This window comes from Mesoplodon bidens (assembly GCF_964165515.1).
Source record: "Mesoplodon bidens genome assembly, chromosome: 3".
Lineage (NCBI taxonomy): Eukaryota > Metazoa > Chordata > Mammalia > Artiodactyla > Ziphiidae > Mesoplodon > Mesoplodon bidens.
In genome coordinates, this window is record NC_138178.1 from 152,675,336 (window position 1) to 152,694,509 (window position 19,174).

Genomic DNA, 19,174 nt, shown 5'->3' on the forward strand with positions numbered 1-19,174 from the left:
TACCCTGGGAGGTAGGTAGAGTGTATCCATGACCTAGGGCCGCCATGGCAAAGTACACAAACCAAGTGGCTGAAATTTATTGTCTCACAGTTCTGGAGGCTAGGAATCCAAGATCAAGGTGTTGGTAGGGTTGGTTCCTCCAGAGGACTGTGAGGAAGAATCTATTCCTGCTTCTCTCCTAGCTTCTGGTAGTTTGCTGGCAATCTTTGCTGTCCCTTGGCTTGTAAAAATATCACCCTAATCTCTGTCTTCAGCCTCAGTGGCTTCTCCCTGTGGGCGTGTCTGTCTCCATATCCCAGTGTTCCCTTTTTTATAAGGACACCAGTCATATCAGATTAGGGCGCACCCTAATGACCTCATTTTAACTTGATCACCTGCCAAGACCCTATTTCCCAATAAGGTCACATTCACAGGTACTGGAGGTTAGGATTTCAACATTTTTTTTGGGTTGCGGGGGATACAATTCAACCCACAACAAGTACATTTCCTCATTTTCCCATTTTACATGTAAGGAAACTGAAACAGAGAGGTTAGGTCACTTGCTCAGGACCACACAGCAAGTGAGAAACACAGCAAGGAGTCAACGCAGGGCTTCTGCCTCCTATTCTAGAGTTCTGTAAAGGTACAGTGTTAAAGTCCTTTTACATTTGTTTAATGCCACAGTAATGTGATGTTTTGTTAAGATTTTAATAACTTACAATTCTATCAGTGATGATGTTTTGAATTTGAAACCCAAGCTTTTTGGAACTGAATAATAAGTAAAATTTGCCACCGATTACAAAAACATACCTGCTTTTCTTTTCAGTTTGTTCCCTTGCCCCTTCCTTCCCGCCCCAGGCTCCTTCCTGCGCTCATGGGTCTTCCTCTTCAGAGGTTCTCTCCACCTTCATCCTACAGCTCTGACCTGCACCCCGTGAAACTGCCTCTGAATCTCAACCACAGGTCCCCAGTTTGTTAGCATTTGGCCCCGCCCCCCCGCAGTGCAGGTTGGAAGGTATGAACCCCAGCACTGCCTGTCTGCGGAAACGTTAGAAATGGTGCTGTTTACGCCCCAAGACGGCATATAAACCCATGAGCTGGGATCTCACTGCCACTCCACCAGCCTTCCAGAACAAATAGGTTTCAATTGGATTTTTCCTTCCCTTTTGTCAATGATGACGCCATAACTCTAAGTGGTGTTGGAATCCCTTCATTGTAGATGCTTCTAGAACTTTCTCTAGAATGTCTCTAAAGGGGAGGGAGTAAGTCTTCAGCCCTTAAGCATGGATCTAATTCTTTGAAATGGCAAAAGATACTGAGAACCACATCTGAGGAATGAAGCAGGTCAGTCACACTGAGGGAGGCCAGGTTTGATCGAACACCGTTTCACAGACCACATGTTCTCCTGCGGCCTCCGACCCGGCTCAGAGGCCACTTCCACAGGGGGGCGTCCCCAGGGCGTTTTGAGCCATGACGGGATGGTTGGAATGAGGGGTGCTCTCTGCCACGGCACCTGCTCTGAAGGCCGACACTGGTGTAGAAATGGGCTTTTCGGGGCCTGTCTGGGGACCACAGCTGTGTCTCGTCTGTCACACACAGACACTAATGCTCACCTTGTGAGAGCAGAGTGAGTTGACAGTCTGTGACAGGCCAGCAGCACCCAACTAAGACATCCGATCAAAACCACGTGGGAGACCTACAAGTCAGACCACAAGCTCTAAGCAAGGTGAACCATCCCGGTCTAGGAGCAGTACCGCAGAACCAACTAGGAAAGACAACACACTGTCTTTGCTTGGGAGAGTCCGCTGGTCTGGGAGATGGCACGATGGCAGTGCCCTCCCCCTGACGGGTCCCCTCTCTCCCTGCTTCAGAATGTGCTGGTGTCGGAGCAGTTTGTGAAAATATTGGATGGAGTGTGTGCTGTCCACCCCCAGCTGGACGTGATGTACAAAGCAGTGCAAGGCGACTCTAACAAGACAAACCTCTTCACGCGGACGAGCCCTGTGAAACTGATCCAGGTGAGCCCTGCTTTCCTCTAAGAGCCCCCAGGGACCCCTGGAAAGAGCTGACCTTTGGCTCAGCTTCCTAGAGTTTCTCCTCCCCCAGAGCGTCTGCACAGTCCTGGCTGTGCAGACATCTCAGCTGTGGAATATTCCTTTTGGCTCCCAGAGGAAGGACTGAGAACTGGCTGAAGTGGGAGGGCCTTGCAATAGGATGGTTTCTACCAGCCAGGCTCCTCCACTGCAACCAAAGACAAGTGACTGAGGTGCTCTGTACTTCAGTCTCTTCACCTGTAAAATGGGCATAATAGCACCCACCCCAGCAGGGCTGCTGTGAAGATTCAATTCTATACTACACCTGACCGAGAACAATGCTTGGCAGACAATAAGCACACAATTCATGCAGGCTCTTCCCAATAGCTGGTAAGGATGCCAAGACGTCCTGACCCTGTGGTCAGGATGGCTATTTGGTGGCTTCAGCTAACAAGGAACCCTCAAGTGTTTTATACCTAATGGTCACCTTGCCCCTGGCTCAAGTCTTAGATTGTGTCTCACAGTCACAGGAGGCAGTGGAAATAAAAACTCAGAGAATGTTAGAGCTGGAAGGGATGTTATGGCTCCTCTGGTCGGACAGCCTCACAGAGCAGTGACTGCCCAGGCCTGGTGTTTCTACCACCAGCTCTCACCTGCTGCTGGGTGCAGGGCCATTACCACCTGAGGCGGCAGGAGCTGGGAAGGTGCCCTGTAAACACGGTTCTTCATGGTGTTTGCCACTGGGGCTGCTTCCTGCCCCTGGTTGGTCTGCTCTGTGCCTTAGTTTCCAGAACCAAAGAGGAGAGCTCTGGCATGAAAACTATCATTGTATGAAAAGTTTTAGAAGGCAAAGCGGTATCAAGTATCTTTATATCTTTTCAAGTAAGATGATGTCAGGTGGAACTGAGGGGAAACCTGTTTTGCAAGAAGAGGGGGAATAGAGTTATCCGATGCAAAGTGGGAGCTTGCTCCTTGTTTTAAAACAGTGTAGGGCTTCCCTGGTGGCGCAGTGGTTGAGAGTCCGCCTGCCGATGCAGGGGACGCGGGTTCGTGCCCTGGTCCGGGAAGATCCCACATGCCGCGGAGCGGCTGGTCCCGTGAGCCATGGCCGCTGAGCCTGCGCGTCCGGAGCCTGTGCTCCCCAACGGGAGAGGCCACAGTGGTGAGAGGCCCGCGTACTGCAAAAAAAAAAAACAAAACAGTGTAGAAAAGGGATCCCAGAGGAGAGCCTCAACACATACAATGTAAACCACAGTCCTTCCCCTCGGGGCCCGACAATCGGGTTGGGAAGATGGGACAGATACAGTCGTTTCTAATAGAAAGTGTCATATGATAAATAATAAACAAGTGACAAAGGTAGCAAATACAATCCAAACTAGAGTTCACTGCAGGCAAACAGAAAAGGATGCTTCCTGGCAGAGATGGGGCTGGGCAAGGGCCTTGATAAGCGGAAAAGATGCAGGTGAGCAACAGAGAGAGGGAGGGAAGAGGATGCCAACCAGCAAAGGAGCGGAGCGGGAGTCGCTCGCAGTGTGTCTGGGGCGTGGGAACCGGACCGCGTGGCTCTGGCCTCACAGGGAAGCCTGGGAGTCGAGGCTGCAAAGAGAGGCTAGAGCTGGATGCAGCAGTCCTCAGGGTTTAGGCTCAGAGGGAGGTTTGAGTCCACAGGGAGCAGGGAGCCAGTGCGAGTTTTTGAGCAGAGGCTGTGATGTAAATCCAGCAGGACTGAGGGGTAATTTTTCTGGCAACGGGGAGGGAAATGAACTGGGGGTAAATATGAGACTGGGAAAACCAGTGAGGACACTAGTGTAGTATTCCAGATCTAGAACGGTAACTTGGCTGAAAATGACAGTGAGAGGGGAGGGACAGATGTAGGAGATATCTTTATGGAGCATCTCCAGGACTTGGTGAGTGGTTGTGTGTTGGGAGAAGGGAGGTGTGTGGGGAGAGGGGAGAGCCAAAGATAACCCCCAACTTTTAAGCCCAGTGGACTAAAAGAACAATGGTAACATTGCCAGCGGTAGGGAAGTCCTGTGGGGAAAAGGGACCGCCCCCTGGCCCCGCCTCCCGCTCTGGCCTCATCCCTCCCATCCTCCCCCCTCTCCTCTACATTTCAGCCCCACTGGATTTCTCCCCATTCCTTTTTTATTTATTTATTTATTTTTGACTGCATTGGGTCTTCGTTGCTGCACACAGGCTTTCTCTAGTTGCGGCGAGCGGGGGCTACTCTCCCTTGCGGTGCGCAGGCTTCTCATTGTGGTGGCTTCTCTTGTTGCAGAGCACGGGCTCTAGGCGTGCAGGCTTTAGTAGTTGTGGGACGTGGGCTCAGTAGTTGTGGCTCGTGGGCTCTAGAGCGCAGGCTCAGTAGCTGTGGTGCACAGGCTTAGTTGCTCCGCAGCATGTGGGATCTTCCCGGGCCAGGGCTCGAACCCGTGTCTCCTGCATCGGCAGGCGAATTCTTAACCACTGCGCCACCGGAGAAGTCCCTCCCCATTCCTTATTGCATCAGTTCTCTCTTGACGTTAACTCTGAGTCCCTCTGCCTAAACACCCTTCCTCTGTGTCTCACTCACTCCTCCTCATTCTCTAGGTCTGTACCGGAGTGTCACGTCCTCGGGCAACCCTTCTCAGGTTTCCTGGTCCAGAGTATATACCCTTGCCACACGCTCCTGCAGCCCTCTCCTTCACCCTTTCACCGCAAGACTCTGAACTCCTCCAGGGCAGGAGCTACATTGGGTCTTATCAAAAGCACCTACCAACGTACAGGTCCTTATGCCCATCAAGGCTCTTAGTTGCTGACCACAGAATCCACTCCGCTAGGTTAAGCAAAGAGGGATCTATTACCAGCGATAGACCCCAGAGACATTAGGAGGGCTGAAGAAAGACTCTACGTTTAGATTCCAGAAATGGCTCGCCAGACACCCCAACTGGCTAGCCAGGATGGCTGCTGCTTCTGCCTAGGTCAGGAGGCCGCCCAATCAGGAATCGCCCACTGAATTGGGAAGCCACCCCCAAGGCTGCCGGCAGCCTGCTCTCTCCAGATCACATGGGTCACACATACGCATCACCCAAGGGCTTGGCGAAACCCATCCCATTCTGACCCGTAGCTTCAAGGGGGCTTGGGGAATGCTGGTTTTTAGTTTTCCAGCCTCTGTGTTATAGAGAGGCGGGCTGTGAAGGAAGCGGAGTGGGTGTTGAGAGCCCGCCCATGGTATCTGCCGCAGCGCTCAGTAACAGATTGCAGAATTCAGCTAACTGAGGTTTGCTTTAGACGTGTAGGATTGAGGTGTCGATGGGGTTCAGCATGGACTTGCGAGCAGCTGCTGGGGACGCAGAACTGGAAGCGTAGGTGGGATTCACCCCGGGGTGGGCTGGTGTAGGCAGCGCACACTAGAGAGGGAAGTGTGGGGAGAGGAGAGCAGGGACCAGGGACCGATCCCCAAGGAATTCCTCTGCGAGCAGGGTGTCTGCAGAAATATCTATCGAGAAAGCTGGGCCTTGCCTATGGCCTTTTGAGAGTCGGAGGGGAAAAGAAACAAAAAGATACTAAAAAAGGACCCAAAAGAATATTTTAATGGTATTGGAAAGTTCACAATATATTAATACAGTGCATTTTATAAAACAGTATGTTTAGTAGATAGGTAGATAGATGGATAGATAGATAGATAGATAGATAGACAGGTAGATGAAAAAATATACATCAAGGTGTTACCTCTGGATGGTGGGACTGGATTTATGGGTTATTTTTAATTTTCTTCTTTCTATTAATCTATACTTTCCTTAAAATGTGAGTAGGTAATATCTTTGAATTGAAACAGTGAAATATTATTTTTAAATACTCTAACACAGTACGTCTCTATATGAGTATTTGTATAAAACGATGAGAATTCTGTGAACACCAGGAGCCTGTCCCACTACCTGGCTGCGGTTCAGTCTTTTGGTCTCTGAGTTAACAACAGCCCACCCACGTACATAGAGCACCATCTTTGCTAGTCTTAGCAGGACAACTTCAAAACTAAATAATACGTGTAAACATGATCACTGCCCCATTCCCTCCAAACTGTGGGAGCTCAGCAGTGTCGACTCCAGTGCTTCCACCTGTGGAACGTGGAATGGCAGGAGAGCCTGCTCAGTGTAGGTGGGGCAGACACAGAAGCATTGTGGCGTGTGGCTCTGCCTGACCTCAGACCTCGGTCTGGGCGGGCAGGGGTGGGAAGCAGCGGTGGGGGGTGGGGGCAGGGGAAGTTGGTATAGATATTACAAGGCTCCTGGTGTCTCCTGCTTCTCTCAGATCTATGCAGACCAACACAAAATCTCGGTCCTGGACTTCTTCAGGAGCTTGAACCCCAGTGGAGAGACGACGATGCCTGTGGGCGAGTTCCGGAAAGCTATGATACAGGTGTGTGGATTCCTAGTGGACGCAGGCACTATGTGTGCACGCGCAGGGGTGTGTGTGTGAGAGAGAGACAGACAGGACACAGCATGAGCACCTCAAAGAGCTCCTTGGGATTGGCTGTGAGAAGCCAACTTATCCACTGCTTTATCTAGACCCAGAGGGACACCTAAGGCCTCCTTCCACTGCCTGCTGAAGTCAGTCTCTGTACTGCACGTCTGGGTGCCACTGGTGACCCAAGATGTTGCCTGAAAACACACATTCTTCATCTTCTGGGTCTTTCTCCCATTGCATGTGGCTACTGGGCAGATTTTAAAAGGGAGCGAGAGAAGAGACCACATCCCGAAACCGCAGTATTTCGCCTTTGGCCCTATCATCTTGCCTGAAATCCCACACCTTCACATGTGGGATATGATGGAGGTGCTGAGGGCCCCCTGAAATGCAAGCATGAAGAGGTCTGCCACCAGGGAAGCCCTAGGAAGGACAGGCCCTGCAAGAATAGGACTTCATGGGAACCCAGGTTGGGGGATAAGGCCCTGGGTGCCAGGCCCGTGGTGAAGAGGGCCGGCCAGACTCACCACCTACTCCAGCTGGATCCCTATCTCCTTCACCCCTATTGCTCCCCAGAGAAAAGAGAGGCTCTGGAATCTGGGCAGTGACCCACGGACATGGGCGGGGATGCTTATTCCTGCCCTGCATGGTGTGGGTTCAGTTTCTTCTGAACTGAGGAAACTGTTGCCAGCCGTGGTCCCAAGGGCAGTGAGGCATTGTGGTGTATGTGTGTGTGTGTGTGTGTGTGTGTGTGTGTGTGTGTGAGACGGGAGAGGTCTGGGGGCAGCAGAGAGCTCCACTGACCTTGCTTGTTCTATCTGCTTCCTCAGCAGAACAAGGTCCCCATAAACCGGTACCAAGTCAGGGAGCTGATAAAGAAGCTGGGTGAGAAGACAGATATGGTGGACTTCAGGTCAGCCCAGCCCCGCCGTCCGGCCCTATCTGGGCTACCCTTCTGCCCTGGGCAGGCCCCCGGTTCCCTCTAAGGCATCCTGGCTCCTGGGGCCACCCTGGAGCAGACAGGAGGTGACACAAGCAGCAAATGGTTAGGCCCTGGTGAGGTGAGAGGGGCAGTTGGGGGCATGTACAGGTATCACAGTGGCCCAAAGAGGAGGTATCACTGGAGGGAAAGGGGTGTCACACAGACAGACAAGAGGACAGAGGACGGCGAGTACCAAGCCCAAAGTGTGGGCCAGCATGGTGCACTGAGGAACTGCAGGTCCTTCAACGCTGCTGGAGTTTAGGCAACCAGGCAGGTTATGACTTAGGCTGAACTCCTTGAAGAGATCGGAAAGGACCATGATAATGGTCATAACAGCAACCAACATCCATGAGCCCTTACCACGTGCCAAGTGCTCCACCGGTCACCAGATGGGTGCCTGAATTCTCACAGCGCCCAACGGGCACTAGCATCACGCCCATGCTGTGAATAATGAGCGGAGCTTTAGAGAAGGAAAGCACAGAGCCAAGTGCTTGTGGCCGGAAAGGGGCAGCTGTGGCCTTAGCACCCCAGTCTGCATGGTCCCAGGACCCCGCTGGTCTGCAGGTTGGTCCATAAGGCCCTGCGGCTTGTTGTCTCATGGAATCCCTAAGGAGTCTGTCAGAGGAGGCCCCCATCTGGTCCTGCCCCACAGCCTTCCTCCACTACCTCCGTCCTTGCCCCCATCAGCATCTCTCATGTGTGGAGAAGCCACCACACAGACTGACCCAGCTGCAGCCCTGCTCTAGCTAGTAAGGGTGCGGCCGTCCACAGAGCTCTCAGCCTCCAAGTCTTTAGAATGGGGTGATAACCACAGCACCCGAGAGAGTTTCAAAAGAATCAAGTGGAGACACCGCACATAAGGGGCTGGCACATGGTGCTGTCATCCAGGAACGACACCATCATCCGGCAAGCACCCCCGACACCCGCAGGGTGGCTCAGGCTTGCACTCCACCCGGGCCCCCCTACTCTGTGCCTGTGTCCTGGACCTCCCCGCCTGCCCTCCCTGAAGTACGGCCTCCTGTTCCTTGGGACGCTGGTGGGGAAGAGCACAAGGCAGAGGTCAGGAGACCGGGTCCGGGTCCAGGTCCAGCAACCCTCCGGCTTTGCAGATGAGGGCACGTGGCCATGGAGAGGCAGAACTGGGGTCTCAGGACCCAGGTGGGGAGCTCTTGTGGGCACCTCAGGTTCCCCTCAGGTCACACACTGCAGCTCTGTTGGCTCCAGTTGAAGAGCAGGGTGGTCATTTTTACTGTTGCATGATTTTTTCATTGTCATTTTTTGGTACAAATAATGTCTACCTGTAAAAATTCTAAATCCACAGAAGTATACTAGGGAGAAAGTGAAGGGCCTCTGTTACCTGCCCCCACAGCCCCTACTACCTCCCAGAGGGCGCTCGTGAACAATCCCAGGTGCACGTTTCCATAGCTTTTCCCACGTACTTGCAATCAAGTGTGTGTGTGTGTGTGTGTGTGTGTGTGTGTGTGTGTGAGTGCGTGTTCTCTAAGTGTTAAAAACAGGGACTCTGGGACCAGGCCACCTGAGTTCCAATCCCAGCTCCACTCCTGTGGAACCTTGGGCAATTTACCCAACCTCCCTGTGCCTCAGTTTACCCATCTGTATATGGGGCTAATAATAGTACCTATGGTGCTGGGAGCTTTTAAGGATTAAATGAGTTAATGCCTATGAAGCACTTAGAACACTACCTGGCAGGTGGTAGGCTCAGAGTACACATGTGTTTTACTATTATAACATTTTACCCTCACACACACGCACGTGCGCACACACACACAGCTTCTTATTTATCATAAATAGAATCATACTGTCACATTCCTCTGAATTTGCTTTGCCTTACAATGTGTCTTGGTGAACTGTCCATGTTGGCATGTTTAGATCTATCTCAGCCTTTTTAACTGCTACATGGTATTTCATAGTGCAGAAAGAGACTTTCCTTTTATGGACATTTAAGTGATTGCCAGTGTTTTGCTACTACACATAATCATCAGTCGCCAACATTCTTTTGCATGTTGTGTTTGCACACATGTGTTTCTCTAACATGGGCTGGGTGGCTCAGACCCAGGATGAGCGTGTGCACATTCTAAACTTAAATCTGCTACCGAAGCCCTGCCGACAGCGTAAACCCATCCCCATCCCTGTGCCCACGCCGAACCTCTCCACGTTCAACACTGCCGAGATGAGAGATGGGTTTACACATGGTCTCGCTTGGGCTCGAGCCTGTCCAAACACTCTCGTCGATCAGCCACGAGGCTACGTTGGTGCTCAGCATTATCCCCTTACCTTTCAAACCAGTTTCTTGAAAATGACGAAGCCATAGCAATGCGTCTGGTCTGGAAAGAAGTCTCAGTGACAGAGAACTCCTGGCACGTTGGCTGGTGGCTGGGACGAGGCGGAGAGCTGGCTGAAACCTCGGCAGAAGGACACCAAGGCTGTGAGCGAGGCAATAAAGTCTAGCTTGGGTCTCCGGGCTGCTGGTGGCATGCCCTTCCCCCCAGGGAGCACTCTCCTGTTTTAGGGGGCATGTCCTTGGTGGCCTCGTTAAGCGCCAAAAGAACAAATTGGGAGAGCGTGGGGTTGCTAGGTGGTGGAAGAGAGCAGTGGGGAGAAGGTCAGTGCACAAAAGCAGTCATCACAGTGCTCGTAAACGGTGTCAAGTGGAGATTGCTGAGATTCAGGAGGCAGTGGCAGAGGGAACAGATGCTCAGGAAATGAGGACAGGGGCTTTTAGAAGCAAATGCCAGGGGGTCACGTGGAGAGAGCCCAGGGCAAGAGACAGAGAGAACTGGCATCTAGCCGTGGCCCGGCATGAGCTGGCCACCTGAACTTGGATCCTCATGGTTCCACCCGAAAAGTGGGACAGCTGAAAAAAGGGATCCCCGTCTGTTCTAGGGATCTGCCATTCTGCATTTCTTTGTAAAATTCCTTGGAAAACTGGGGAGGCATGAGGAGCTTAGCAAAATATGAGAAGGTTTAGCCAAGAACAGCATATGATGAGCAGGTGGGGGGAATGGGTACCATCAGGATTTTGATTAACCTCGCCAGTCATCCTTGGGATGGACAAGGGCAGGAACGGTCTTGTGCGCCTCCTTTGCACCTGCACAGTGCCTGCTCATAGTAAGTGCTCAATAAGAAAAATACCTGTGAAATGAAAAACCTCATTCACTTGGCAATTGTTTGGGGCAAGTGGTGGAAAGCTGGGAGAGTTTGGGGGTGCCCAGGAACCCACACTTTGGAACACCAGTGAAGTGCTGGAGTGGCATCTGGGAATCAAGGCACCAGCCCTCAGGTTTCATTTTGTTTCTTCATCGAGGGTGGAGGTGATGCTAAGACTTCTCACTCCTGGCAGAATTATTATTTGAAATAATCTGTGTCCCCTCCCCACAGCATATTTCCCCTCCCTTCCCTTATTCAAAGTCTTAACTTGAAGTTGAATTTTCATTGGACGGTTGTAGGGACTCTGTCAAAATTAAGATGATGAAAAGAAAATAAAGAAATGCAATAAAGAGTTTGTGAGCTGAAACTCACGTCCACCCTACTCATCAGCGTATGTAGATGTCTTTGCTCTGACTCCCCAAATAAATCAAATCCCCTTGAAGTCAGGGAGCCTGTCTTTTAAGTTTATTATAATCTATAAAATTCTCCATCAAGTCCATGCTCATAACTGAGCATTCAGTAATTACTGGTGTCTGGGTGGAACCCTGAAGAATATTATGCTATGAAGCATCAAAATTTGTTATGGACTGTAGATTAGGGATCAATAAAAACAGCAAGTTTTCTCAAGATGCTTTTATTCATCTTTAATAGAAAATAGAAAAAGCAGCACATTTTCTCATCAAATGTTATTTTTTGTTTGGGTAGCTTTGAGGGAATGATGGAGATATGGGGAAGCCACCATCCCCGAACCTCCAGGCCACCCCTTGACACTTGCCACCCCCCATCACGTAGGCCCAGCCAAAACCCTGCCTGTCTGCGGGTTGCCCTGGACCCTGCCCAACTGTGGAGTAGTTTCTACTTGTGGCCACTAGGTGTCACGTCAGCTCCAAAATCCACCTGAAGGTTATGCTCCCATCAGACAGCTTTGCAGTCCTTCCTATGCACTTTCCCTGATCTCCCAAACTTCTGCCCCCACGGGACCTGACATGAAATCAGAGCCCCAAAGGGTCTAGCAGCCTGACACCTGGGCAGACCTGTCCAAGGCTTGGTGTCCTCATTATGAATCAAAGTTACTCACAGCTACACCGCACGCCGGTACTTAGCACAATCTCCACAAACATTCAGTCCCCTCCCTCAGCCAGCCCACCCTGGGGCTGGGCCAGACTACAGAGGAGGCCTGCTCCATCGGGTGAGGGGACTGCACAAGGAACACGCCCCCTGACAATGGGCTGAGTCGTGCTTTATCAGCTTGCCATGTCAGGAGGCTGCAGGCAGGAGGACCCCAGCAGGAGCTGAAGACCAAGGCGGAGCGAGAGGGGCCTTGAAGGAGGAGGAGGGGCTGTCAGGTCAAAGATGGCCCAGAGGTGCTGGCCCATGAGCCCAGCACCAAAGGGGGTCAGCTGCAGTGCAGGGGAATGGTACCCTGGGCATGCCCTCCTTCCATGCCCAGCTCAGTTTGGCTTTGTGCACTAACTCTTTGTTTTGTTTTAATTTTTATTGGAGTTTAGTTGATTTACAGTGTTGTGTTAGTTTCAGGTGTACAGCAAAGTGAATCTGTTACATATATACATATACATATCCACATATACATATATCCACTCTTTTTTAGATTCTTTTCCCATACAGGTCATTACAGAGTATTGAGTAGAGTTCCCTGTGCTATACAGCAGGTCCTTATGAGTTACCTATTTTATATACAGTAATGTGTATATGTCAATCCCAATCTCCCAATTTATCCCTCTCCCCTCCCTTTCTCCCCTGGTTTTCTACATCTGTGAGTCTATTTCTGTTTTGTAAATAAGTTCATTTGTACCATTTTTTTAAGATTCCACACACAAGTGATATCATACGTTATTTGTTTTTCTTTGTCTGACTGACTTCACTTAGTATGACAATCTCTAGATCCATCCAAGTTGCTGCAAATGGCAATATTTTATTCTTTTTTATGGCTGAGTAATATTCCATTGTGTATATATATACCACATCTTCTTTATCCACTCCTCTGTCAATGGATATTTAGGTTGCTTCCATGTCTTGGCTATTGTAAATAGTGCTGCAATGAACATTGGGGTGCATGTATCTTTTCGAATTATGGTTTTCTCCTGATATATGTGCACTAACTCTATGCATCCTCACAGGGACCCTATGCAGTGAGGTATGTAATCATCCCCATTTTACAGCTGGGGAAACGCAGGCATGGAGAAGTTAAGCATCTCGCCCAAAGTCTTCTGCTAGTAAGCAGCAAGGCTGAGATGCAGACCCAGGCAATATGACCCTGGTTCCCTGAGGTCTTAACCACTGTGCTCCCCTGCCCCTCTGTGGCTTCTGTGCAGCTTTGTATCTACAAGGAGAAGTTTAAATGCACTTTCTCTGTTTACATCGTTTCTGTAAGAAACAGAAAAATGACTCAGTTGATAAGCAAGCATGAGCTCCAGGCCAGGCTGGACTGGCCAGTGGGGAGGGAAGCGAAGGCAGAGTTGATGATGCTCTGTGACTGAATTCTCAAGGTCAGGTTGCTGTGCCCTCCCTGCCCCCTGTGTTGCTCAGAAATTGAGCCAGGGGAGGTAAGATGGGAGATGAGAAGGAAGAGTGTGGAATATCTCTGTGTGCCAGAACCATAAAGTGGTTAAGCATGCAAATTCTGTCATTCGACAGTTCTCGGTTTAATTCTGTCTGGCTCCACCAGTGATCAGCTCTGTGACCTTGAGCTAGTCACTCAACCTCCCTGAATCTCAATTTCCTTATCTGTATATATTGATGATAATGGTACCCCTGCCCCCTCAGAATTGCATGTGAAACACTGAGCCCCAAGCCTGGCACACAGTAAGTGCTTAATGTAAGCATGACCTCACGCCAGTGGAGTTCCTCTCCTATGAGGGAGAAGTGCGGGGAGATTGAGGTCCAGGAGGGCGTTAGGGGCCAAACTGAGCAGCCATCTTTTTTTTTTTTTTTTTAAGCGGTATGCGGGCCTCTCACTGTTGTGGCCTCTCCCGTTGCGGAGCACAGGCTCCGGACGCACAGCCTCAGCAGCCATGGCTCACGGGCTCAGCTGCTCCGCAGCATGTGGGATCCTCCCAGACCAGGGCACGAACCCGTGTCCCCTGCATCGGCAGGCGGACTCTCAACCACTGCGCCACCAGGGAAGCCCTTAGCAGCCATCTTTGAAACACCCAACTACTGGGTCTTTGAAACACCGTGGGAGGCATTCCAACCTTGGGCTTTGGCTTAAAACTTGCATGAAATCGAAAGAATTTGCCCAGAATCGTAATCGGAGGGAGGTGGGAGGGCCAGGGTCCAGCAGCACTCTGTGGGCAATGCCGGGGGTGCAGTGGACATCTGGCCTTTTTCTTGGCTCCTGAGGTCTGAATCCCCTTCCTGGGCTGGGAGTGCCCCAGCTTACAGGTCCTGAGAGGGGCAGCTGGGACTTGCAGCTGGGACGTAAGCTCATGCCTACACCAGACACACAGTCTCTGGGCTCAGTTCAGGAGCCAGCCTCCAAAGAAGCAAGGACCACGGAGAACTTCCTCCAGCAGCTGTGGCTTTGCAGCTGGATGGAGTCCCTGAGCAGTGGCAGCGGTGACGCTGGTGGGCGTGGTTCTGGTTGCCAGACCTGCAGGTCATCGTTGCACGCTTCAGCCTCTGGTATGTGGCTGCAGTGGCAGCTGCAGTGTCCTCAGGGGACCAGACTGCCTTGCCAAGCAGGGGCTTGGGATTGATTTTGCTTGGTTTGGTTCTAAACAAAAGAAAACAATGATTGGCAAGGCAAGCCTGTGTCCTAAACACTGGCTGCCAACCAGTGGCCTTGAACTAGAGGAAAGAAACAGCTCTCCTCCAGGAAGCAGACATCCTGGAGGGGAAGGGAAACCGAGGGTGGTGTGGGATGGAGGGGGCTTCTCTGGGGCTCAGCAGGGCCTTTTAAGAAGGGACAGTGGTGTGACCCCTGGGGGGGGCTGCTGTGTTGTTTTGCCACCTCTTAGGGGGTCTATGGATGATCTGGGGTGGGGCTGACTTGTTTCTGTGTGCCCAGGATGAATGAGACTAGCCCCTGTGCCTGCGTCCACGTGCTACCGTATAATCAAGAGCATAACAGGTCTTTTTCCCAGTTCCTGGCATGTGCCTCAAAACCCTCGGGATTTCCTGAGTGACAGGAGTGTCTTCGCGATGCTAACGAGGTGATCCAGGGTGGGCCCCTACCTAGACAGCTTCCTGGAAACACCAACCATGTAAGCAGATGTTGGGACTTTCAGCCAATAGAAGGACAGGGAGCTGGAGACTGAGCTCACTCCCTAGCCAGTGTGCAATCAGTCATGCCTGCGTAATGAAAAGTAATGAAACCCCAAGGAAAACGCTGGGCACCAGGGCCCAGGCGAGCTTCCTGGGAGGCGACTTGCCTCGACTCCACAGGCAGAGGGCACAGAAGTTCTGCCTCCCTCCAAGATCTTGCCCTGCATGTCTCTTCATGTGGCTGCTCCTGAGTCATAACCTTTATAATAAAACTGCCGGCATCCGTATAGCACTTCCAGTGAGTTCTGTGAGTCATTGCAGTGAATTACCAAACCTGAGGAGTGTGATGGGAACCCCCTACTTTGTAGCTGGCTAGTCAGGAGTGCAGGTGTCCTGGGGGAACCCCACTTGCAGCTGGCAGCAAAGTGGGAGCAGTCTGTGGGGGACCGAGCCCTTAACCCGTGGAGTCAGATGCTGCCTCCGGGAGGTTAGGGTCAGGATGGCACTGCAGCCGACCCCAGGTGGTGTTACCCCAGGTGCAGTGGAAATGGAACACGTGTACACAAAAGCATGCTCACATTTGAATTACAGGACGCGGCGTGTGTACGTGAACGTGTCCATGCCCAACAGGAGGGGCTTGCCTGCGTACTAACCCCCAGACCCGCCTGCTTTCTTGCCAGAATCCTAACAGTGGGGTTTCAATACAGCCACTCCTGGCGTGTACCGCTCTCCCGGCTGTACCTTGATTTTTACAGCAGAGGGCGCTCCAATCCTACAAGTCCTCTGACTCCACACAGCGGCTTCAGCTCTAAGAAAACACGACTCCAAACTGGCTCAGGGAAATCGAATTATTGGGTACCTGAAAAAGGCAGCAATGCAGCTGGCTTCAGCGACACCAGGGGAGCCCGGACCAGAAGCCTCAATCTGCCCCCTCAGGGGAAGATGCAGGTTCTTGGAGCCTGAGCTTATACAATCTGGGGACCCTCTTTTAAAAAAAAAATATATATATATATATATATATATATATATATAAATTTACAAATATAATGTTAGGTATAGAAAGTGGATGTATATTTAGAATGAAGAAAAAAATCACAATAAATGATACATTTAAAAAAGCTGACAATGGCATAAACATCAAATCCACCCCGTGGCCTTGCAAGGGGGCCCCTCTGAGTAGCTTCTGCAGGTCGTCCCGCAGAGAACAGACTCCTTGCTGATGCAGAGTCCGGTTTGCTTCCTGGGCCCATCTGGCCATGAAAACGGGCTGGAGGACTCAACCCCGAGGACCCGCCCTTGTCTGGTTCTCTGCACCTCCCTCCTCACCGCTGTCCTTGGAGCAACCACTTGTAGTCGCACCATGAACACGCGTGAGGCGCTGTCGCTTTTCTCTGTCACACCCAAGAGGCTGCCACCTCCACACCCTGCCTTTTGGGAGGCGGCAGGCAGCTCTCCCGGCTTCTCCTTCCATGAGTCCTGGCTCCACCGTGGGTCCTCCATCCACTCAGGGTCATTTCAAGACCATAAAACTCACAGCCCCCCCACCCCCGACAAATACTTTTCCCAAGAGTGCTGTGATGCAGGGGAAAAACCCGTCTTGGATTAGTGGGGAAAAACTTACAGTGTAAGGGGGAGGGAAAACATGTACATTTATTTACACTAAAGTGTAAGTGACTTCAATTAAATTCAATAAACATTTATTAAGGGCTTACTATGTGTCTGGTGCTGTTGTGGGTATGTTTGGGATACATCAATGAATAAAAACGATAAAACCCATCCTTTACACAGCGTTTACATTCTAGCAGGAAGAGACTGCCCACAAGTAATAAATACAATAAATAAGTGAATCATATACAGTGTTAGAAGATAATAGTACTATGGGCGAAAAAATAGAGCGGCGTATGGTGGTTCAGGAGGGTCATTGCTAGGGGTGGGGGAAGTTATGATTTTAAACGGGTGAGGGGCGGTATCTGAGCAACAGCTTGAAGGCAGTGAGGGAGAGCCATGTGGATATGGGGGAAGAGCTCTTCAGGCTGAGCACAGGCCCCAGGACAGGAGCCAGCCTGGGGCCTCTGAGGGTCGGTAAGGCAGCCCAAGGCTGGAACAGAGAGGGAAGGAGAGCATGGCGGGAGGTGAGATTGGAGCAGGGCCCGATCAAGTGGGGCCTTGAGGCCTGTGGGCAACGTGGGTGTGAGTGAGATGGGCCCTTGCAGGGTTTGGGGCAGAGGAGGGCCAGACTCCGACATCTTTGAAAAGGGTGTTCTGGCTGCTGTGTTAAGAATAGGCTTCAGGTGGGACTTCCCTGGTGGCGCAGTGGTTGGGAATCCGTCTGACGATGCAGGGGACACAGGTTCGATCCCTGGTCTGGGAAGATCCCACATGCCGTGGAGCGGCTAAGCCCATGCGCCGCAACTACTGAGCGTGCATGCCACGACTACTGAAGCCTGTGTGCCTAGAGCCTGTGTTCTGCAACAAGAGAAGCCACCACAATGAGAAGCCAGAGCACCACCATGAAGAGTAGCCCCCCCAGCGCACAGCAGCGAAGACCCAATGCAGCCAAAAATAGATAATTAATTAATTAAAACAAAACCCAAAAAAAAAACAACCACAAATTAAAAAAAAAAAAAAAAAGAATAGGCTTTAGGGATTGAAAGGCGGGATCAGGAAAATCCACTGAGAGACGATTGCAATGATGGAGGCAAGAGCTGAAGGAGGAAGTGGTGGGGTGATGGGTGTGGGCGGACCCTGGATGTGTCTAAAGGTGGCACCAACCATGCTCCCCATCAGGTGGGGCACTGGCTGTGCGAGAAAGAGAGGCATCACGTGGCCCCCAGGCTCAGGCCCCCAGCAGCTGGAGGAATGAAGTCTCATCACTGAGCTGGCTGAGGGGAACTCTGCTGGAGTAGATTTGGGTGTCGGGGGTGGAGAGAGAGAAAACTGGGAATTAGTTTAGGGATGTCTATTAGACATTGCAGAGGGGAGTGGAGCCGGTGTTGGAGTCCAAGCCTGGACTTGGAGGAGGGGTCTGGACGGGGGTGTGTTTGCAGGTCCTGGACGTTATATAGATAATATTGAACGTCACAAGACCAGATGAGGTCCCTGAGGGTCTGAGTGCAGAGGGAAGTGAAGGGACAAAGGCCTGAGTCCTGGGGGGCTCCAGAATCCTTAGCGAGGTCTGTGAGAAGAAGAACCAGCAGAGGGGACCAAGGGGGAGAGACCGGTGAGGAAGAGGGGGCCCCAGAATGGGGGTTTCTGGAAGGCAGTTGAGGAAAGTGGCCAAGCCAAAAAGACTCACCCCCAAGCCTTTCCCGAGAACAGTGTGTGGAGGTGGGCGGGACGAGGGGAGCACAGGTGGGCTGAGGGCAAAGGTGACAGAAGAAAGGGATGGGGGCGTGGCTACTAAATATCCAACCTCTCAGCAGGGCTCCACCCTCTGAGGTATGTGCAACCCAAAGCCTCCTGGGAGGTACCGGCCACCCTCCCCAGATTCCCTGCGCTCGCCATCACTCTGCAGGTCCACTGGTGACACATGGCCCTCCCCAACTGGACTGTCAGCCCCTGGAGTCTGGGCTGAGCTGTCCACGCATGGCTCTCCATGCTTAGCACCGTGCCTGGGGCAGAGTTGGGGGGGACCTCAGAGATATTGAGTGGATCCAGTCAAAGGATGGGAGAAAGAGTGAACAGATCCTTGCTCTCAGCGGCCCAGCCGTGGGGTTTCCCGAGAACGGTTCCAGCAGACACACCGCCCGGCAGCCTGGCAGCGCCCACTGCAAACACGTCTACGGTGAATACCCATAGATGCTCCAGACGGCAGGAGTACTGGCCCCGAGGCTGCGGCTCCAGCCAAACTCTGGAATCAGAAAGAACCCTATGGTGTTCCAAGGGCATCGGGAAAGCTGAGGACTGGATTGCTCACCGGGAGATCAACACAGGTGTTTCTTCCAGAAGAGGCCTCCCTGGTGACACACTCCCTGCCACCCAGCCTCACAGGGCTGGGGAGGCAGTAAATCTGTCAGGAACCAGCCAGCCCAGTGGGGTGTCCCATGAAGGAGAGCCTCCCCAGAGCCTCAGTGGTCAGGACCCCTGATGGGGCGTGGACAGGGTGACTCCTTTCACGGAGCCAAACTCAGTCCCGCCCCCTTCCCAGCCTGGGAGGATGCAGGGCCCCTTCCGGCCCTACTCTGGCCCAGCAGAAGTATGTCAAGGGAGAGCGGGTTAGACGGAGGCAGTGCAGCCACGTGGTGGGGGTGTGGGCTGGACGTCAGGCCAACCTGTGTTGCCATCCTGACTCAACCCCCTGCTTCCTTCCTTCCCTTGTTCTTTATGGGGGTCTTACTATGTGCCA

General features: G+C 51.9%; 1 protein-coding gene across 1 annotated transcript in view; it reads left to right on the top strand.

Moving 5' to 3' along the window:
* LRRC74A (leucine rich repeat containing 74A) overlaps window positions 1-18,627 on the top strand; it is a gene marked incomplete at both ends in the record, with an annotated part of 57,627 nt that extends 39,000 nt beyond the window's left edge. Inside the window, 5 exon segments of the mRNA XM_081228304.1 lie at window positions 1,851-1,997; window positions 6,303-6,410; window positions 7,286-7,368; window positions 8,326-8,473; window positions 18,433-18,627. Of these exon segments, the coding sequence (XP_081084430.1) occupies window positions 1,851-1,997; window positions 6,303-6,410; window positions 7,286-7,368; window positions 8,326-8,473; window positions 18,433-18,627 (681 nt within the window).
* Window positions 18,628-19,174: the final 547 nt, after the last annotated feature.